The 6,560-nt window shown below is 42.7% G+C and overlaps 1 protein-coding gene across 1 annotated transcript in view; it reads right to left on the reverse strand.

Annotated features, from left to right (window-relative positions):
- Window positions 1-1,489: 1,489 nt before the first annotated feature.
- The window catches only part of LOC118477654 (kinesin-like protein KIF18B), a 17,772-nt gene continuing 12,701 nt past the window's right edge, over window positions 1,490-6,560 (reverse strand). Inside the window, exons 7-8 of the mRNA XM_035969672.1 lie at window positions 3,961-4,058; window positions 1,490-1,628 (exon numbers count right to left, since the gene is read on the reverse strand). Coding sequence (XP_035825565.1) covers window positions 1,505-1,628; window positions 3,961-4,058 — 222 coding nt within the window. The 3' untranslated portion in view covers window positions 1,490-1,504. The remainder of the gene's footprint in view (window positions 1,629-3,960; window positions 4,059-6,560) is intronic.

Consider the following 6,560-nt stretch of genomic DNA (forward strand, 5'->3'; position numbering starts at 1 on the left):
GTACACATGCTCTTCATTCATTTTCTGTCAATATGACACAAAAGGAAACGGCCAATGTCTTTTCTTATTCAAGGGAGATCAATTTATTTATACTGACCCTTACAAAATCCAAATCAAAGTTTGCCTAGTATTACCGGTGGCCTCTTCCAGCTTTATTTAATGAAATAATGCTACAAAACGTCTGTTCATTAGCTGAATAGTCTCAACGCTTGTCTGAGGATTCCGTCGTAATTTCTTTTGAAGTGCAGCCTCCAGTTTGTGACGAGTTTGTACACGGTGCGGCCTGTTCTTAATCCTCCAATCAAGGTCATCTTACAAGATGTTCTGTCGAGTTAAGGTTTGTTGATCTTGCAGGCTAGTCCAGAACATTAATTTGATAAGTTTGGAAGGAGCTTTGACTGATCATGGCTGCAAGGGGATGGGTGTTGTCTTGTTTGCACATTGTATCATCCGTGCCATTTAGGGCAGGACACGAGGACGAAGAATTTTGTCACAATACCGTCGTCCTTTGAGGTTGCTTTGAATTGCGACCAAACGTGTTCGATGAAGAGTAGGGATTTCGCCAAACTCCATCACACTTTCAGCCACAGAATCGGTCCACTTGGCCAACATTGGCTTTATGAAATCTCCATCCTCTTCAGTCTTTTTTTAAACACTTTTTCTCTCCCATCAATGCGAAGAGTTAAAAACCTGGACCATTATTGCTGAATAATGCACGGTACCAACGTCTTTGGTTCCATCACCATTGTCGTTGAGCCAAAATCTGGAGATTTCTTCGATAAAACAGGGATAGAATGGCTCCACACAAAGGGCGATAATCACGTTATCTATGATCACGTAAATGTCTAACAGAGGAGTTTTAAGACAGCCCAAAGTACCCGGCGGTTTCTACACTTGGAACGGGTTTCGAACATGGGTGTTGACAATTATAAAATTTAGATGCTGAGTTGTCGCCCTCAGCAGGCTACTTCTAGGCCTGTCTTAAACAGTTCTAGCAGTGCTAAAATACTTGTTCAAGCATCAGATGGTTCTTCTGCATACATTACGTGTCTTGTGACTACAGAAAGCACATTTCAAGAAATTAGCGCGTTCAAGTTCTGCATTTGTCAGTTCTTTTATTCTGAAAGCAGGTAAACAAATGGCCCATATGTTAAAAAGCACCAATGTAAGCTGTTTTTACACATTGTCTGTGGGATTCAAAGCAGATTTTGTGGGCAGGAAGTGTCGATTCCAAAGTACATCGTGAGAAAACAATACCAACACTTTGCCCACGAACAACTTCCAGTTTACGAATTCTTTCATTTGCACATGCATGAGGTGTCTCAATAGTCATAAAAGTTGCACTGTTCATTCTTGCTACAATTTTTACGCTTTAGTGAAAATTACCGTAGTATAATGGGTGTGACAGAAATTTTGCAACTCAGTACCCTTGCAGAACTAGAACACTCAGAAACATTGTCGGCTTTCCAGAATGCACAGAGTGCAAGCAGCAAATTAAGTGTTGTTAAAACATTAACAAACTGACAAGATCTTTCCCCGCCCATCTACTTACATCCGCTCGTATATGTTTGGCTCTGTCTGCGTATCTCAAAGTGTTGTACGTGTCCTCAAATGATCGACTAGAAGGGCTGGAAAAAAAAAAAAGAAAAAGCAGCTTGTCAGTACAGGCTGAATGCACATATATACATTAGGCTAAGGACTAGCCAGTTCAAGATACAGTAGAACATGACTCTAGCGGCACCCGCTGCAGTGGGACCATCCCTACAGCGGAACCTTACCGGAATCCCTTTTTTTGGTCTATGTAAAGTCAACCGTGCTCGGGTTTAACGGGGCAAGGAAAGGACAGAACTCGGATACAGCGGGAGAGATCGAGCGAGCTCTGGCTGGGGGGAAGGGGGTTGGGGGGTTGTAGGTGGGCTCCAAACAGGCAGTCAGCTGTGTGGCTTTGTGACTGGCTAGTGCAGTGATGAGTGAAGTGGGGAAGGCGTTAGAGAGAGATAGTGCGGAGAGACACGTTACGTGAATGACTCCAGAAGTGATATGACATAGCCTTAGGCTAAGGCTAGGCCAAAAAGACAGTAAAAGAAGAGGAGAGCGTGCAGTGTGTGATTTTTTGGTAATTCCCCTTTGCATTCCAATAGCGGGAACTTGCCTACAGGGGAATTTTGAATTTTTTTTCTGGAACGAAAGGTCCCGGTATAGCCATGTTTTACTGTACGTGAGTATCTATGACCAGAGAACATCTGTTTGAAAAATGCCCAATACAACAAAATATGATAACGCTGACAGGAAAGGTCAGAAGCCCGCTTCCTAAATGGCCACACGGCCAGCGCCAGTGTCACCCACAGAGCAACTCGGAGGTCCTTATTTTATTTTAATGAACTTAAATGCAGGCGTTATACGCCCCTATCAACACAGTTTAGATCACTTAGGAGGCGGGCTTCAATTCTGCCCGTCAGGGCCAACCTGGACGAAGAGGAATACAAAGTCCCTGCAGAAAGACTGAGATACTTGATAAAAAATTCTCCCCCCTCAACAGAAACAAAACTAAGGTCTTCGGAAAAAAAAATAATTCTAGCATTTTGTAAATTTCCACGGAAACATCAGTAACCACAAACAAGTGACCATAGGAATATTCATGAGAATGCCATCGTAAACTTTTTCTTTTCTTAATTTTCGTACTGATCTTTATCTTATTCTCATGGTACTTGGTAACTGTATAGATTTTAAAAGTTTATGCCCCTCTCCCCACAGACAGGTGTTATTCAGGAGTTGTGTGTCCTCCGATTACCACTCATCTCTTATTTTTAGTAGAGGTTTTATGGCGCTCGCAACTGCATAAGGCCATATGAGCGCCAAGGGGTGGAAGTCAACAGAGAAGTCCTTACAGGGAATCAGACTTACTCTGCTCACCTCTCTAGCTTCAACAGCACAAAGTCTGCTTTGACTATCAAGGCACCCCAGAAACAGCGGGTCACAAGAGTGTGACAAACATATAAATGAAGTAGAGGAAAAATGACTATAGTAAGGATTGGGAAAGAAAAGGCAGCAGTTCCCTGTTTTGCAGTTCAGGCAGTTATGAGAATGACATCGAAGAATCAGTCAATTTACAATTCTACTGTGCATAAGAGCAGGTTGATGTCCCCCTTTGGGAATGGCCTAAAGAAACTTCAGTCAGTAGCACTGCCCTGGAGGGTATACACTCGTCTCTGAGAGATAGGAATGTTATGAGCCATTTAAACCCTGACAGTTTCACAGACAAGCCAAATTCAAGATTGACCCATAGGGGATTCAAACCAGCTCTGGGGGGCTCTTGTGGCCTAGAGGTTAAGATGTTCTTCTCTCATTCAAAGGACCCGGGTTCCAATCCGGGTTGCGACGTAAACTTCTCTAAAATTGTCTCCTTTCACCTTCTATCCTGCTCTCCAACAATGTTCTGTCCTCTGCTTTCGTCTCCAATCTCTGCCCCCAACCCCTCACCTCCTCTGCTCCAACCCCCTCATCTCCTCTGGGCTCCTGACTCTTTCTGCACCCTTTCTACTGCTACTCCTTGGCTCCTTCTTATTGCTGTCTTTCAGCCACATCCCTGATCTTCTGGTAGGAAAGATCTACGCCTAGCCTTCTCGGTCAAGAGCGAAAAATCTCGGGGGGCCCGCGTGCAAGTTGTGAACGTTAAAGATTCCTAGGTGATCTGAAATCGATAAGAGTAGGCTTCAGCCGCCACCAGGGCAAAAATCAAAATTTCCTACCAACTGAAAACGTTTAATGTGTCCTGCGCGCTCATACGACCTTATGCAGTTGTGAGCGCAGTAAAACACTTATTAACAAAAAGAAAGAAAAAAAAGAAAAAAGAAAAAAAAAAAGAAGACCGCAGATGTGAGTACGCGGTCAAGTAAGTCCCGATTGGAGGGCTAAATTTTACTTTCACCCATCACCATAGTGCCGCCATGTATGTCGTACCTGACCGCTGCTATCATCACAGTGTGGCAGTTACCCCCGAGGGAATCTTTCAGCAGTCTCGTTAGCTTGCTGTCTCGGTACGGAATGTGACCTTTGAACTGCAGAAAACAGAAATGGGCAGTGATTAAAGAAAAGCATGCTGTGCTTACTTAATATGACCATTGGTACAATTTGTAAAAGTCTTTGTATACAATTCAGTACAGTATTCCAGAGTCCTGTACTGATCTTTACACAAGTCAGTATTTCAATCTCCTGTAATTATTTTCATTAAAAAATCAGAATTTCAGAGTTTTGTAATGATCTTAATACAAGTCAGTAGCCTATTTCAATGTCTTTTTCTGGTAATAGTTTTACGGCACTTGCAACACAATAAGGTCATATAAGTGCCAATTAAAGTGCTAATTAAGTCTGACTAAACCAGATTTTCCTTCATAGGTGGAACAAAAGCTACCATTTTGGTACAATACAACTGATTCGACCTACCACCATGAAAAACAAACGTGTTTGATTTTTTTGGGTTACGATTGAATTTGGCTGGATTCGATCATAAATATTGTGCCAAAATGGTAACTTTTGCCCCTTCAATGAAGGAACATTCGGCTGGCCCCGATTAACTCTGATGTATCTGACTGGCGGTGAGCACTTCAGAACAAATGTATCAGGGCTCCCATGGGTCAGCTACTGGATCTTAACCACATGCTTTTCTGTTTAGTTTTAGTAAGTTATTTATTATTTAGTCAGGGTGTCCAGCAATATTTCCTGACAAAATTTACTACCTGGAAAAAATGTTTACTACCTAGCAACTCAAGCCCCACACCAGCTCGAAAAAGGGAGTTAATTTGCGTAATTAATAACATATTATTATTATTACATATTATGTGGAACGAAAAGAACACACAACAAAGTCCAGTCGACAAAATGGAGGATAGACAGACCACCGCAAGCTTGCTCGCCGCTAGATTTAGTTTTAGTAAGGTTTTTACGGTGCTTGGAACTGCATAGAGGTCATACGAGCGACAAGGGGTGGATGTCAACAGAGAAGTCCAAACGGGGAATCAAGCTTCGACTATCAAGGCACACCAGAAATAGCAGTTCACAAGAGAGTGACAAACACACAAAAGAAGTAGAGGAAAATGACGATAGTAAAGAAGAGGACAGAAAAAGTAGCAGCAGTTCACCCTACGTTGGTCCAGCACAGTATGAGCATGACATTGATAAATCAGCCCATGTTTAAAATTCTACTGTGCATAAGAACATGTTAATATCCTCCCTTTGGAAATGGCCAAAAGACGCTTCAGTCAGCAGCACTGCCCTAGTGGTGGTGGGAGGGGGAGGGGGGTAGATTTAGACCTAATGTGTATACACAGGATGACTGCCCAACTTTTGGGCAATTTTCCAGGGGGTCATCCATTTTCCAGGGCATTGTTACACAACACACACACACACGTAAGATATATCCATTCAACAACATGTCATTGTCGCACTGGGGTCTTATTTGACTTAAGCATTTCAGTCTCTTATAAGGGCCTAATATTTTCCTCTCATTATTATTATTTTAGAAAAATGAATCCAGTTTTGAGTGTTCGGAGGGGCCTTGAACAAGAATTGCTACTGTCAAGAACCAGTCTGGGTGTCATGACTCATATTATGAACGTGAAAGACAAAAATTATTGCTCAAACTAAAAGTAGAGCAATAACTTGAGTGGTTCAAGTAGTCCTACTCAGTGTGAGAGGTGTAACAACTGTGGGAGGGCAATAGGCAGTGACACTGAAAATCTGCCAGTCTTGAACAGAAAGCTACAATATTGTTCTAATTTACTATCACCCAACAAATGAAATGCGAACACTTAATTTCAATAACACAGCTTACAAGATAGGAAGGATCCCGATTCCACACAAGGCCTGCACCAATGCGTGCTTTGCAGAGGGCTCTAAATCTAATCAAAAATCTGAAATTTGCTTACAAGATTTTGTCCTCTGGGGTTGCCTTCAGCCTCCCCAGAGGGTATCTAAAAAAAAATCAATAATCTCTGCCGTATTCCGTAGTCCTATACTTCTCAACGCTCAGACTTTTACTTTTTAATTAACTTTGGCGACCCCAACAAACGCCGGTGCTCACCGATGCCGTATCTTGTGGTGCCTTGCGCGGAGGTTCAATGACCGGTCACGATGGCGAACTCGACAATCTAAAAATCGGACGACGCTTCTATTTTCTTTTCGCCCCCCCCTCCCCACGCACAAGTGACAGCACGGTGAAGAGTCCGAGTAATGATTAAATTTTATTTGCACGGCGAAACAGCGTTTATACTAAATGATACTGTACAACGTGCATATCACAAATGTTGCGTTATCAGATTATCGTCGGCAAATTTTTGGGTGGTAACGAAAGCGAAAGTAGATCTTTATTTTCCCGATCGAGCCTCGGTGTCACAGTGACATACACTTCCACCTGTCGCCACAGCTGGCTTTTCGCGTGAAACATACTCTTGGACGCGGAAAAGGAGAACGAATATTATATCACAATCACAACCCGCAAAAACGGAGTCATGTACCGCGGCTAGGGTTCACTGAAAAGTTTTGCTGGCTTCATCACTCAGTAT

Source organism: Aplysia californica, unplaced genomic scaffold, assembly GCF_000002075.1.
Source record: "Aplysia californica isolate F4 #8 unplaced genomic scaffold, AplCal3.0 scaffold00168, whole genome shotgun sequence".
Taxonomy (NCBI): Eukaryota; Metazoa; Mollusca; class Gastropoda; order Aplysiida; family Aplysiidae; genus Aplysia; species Aplysia californica.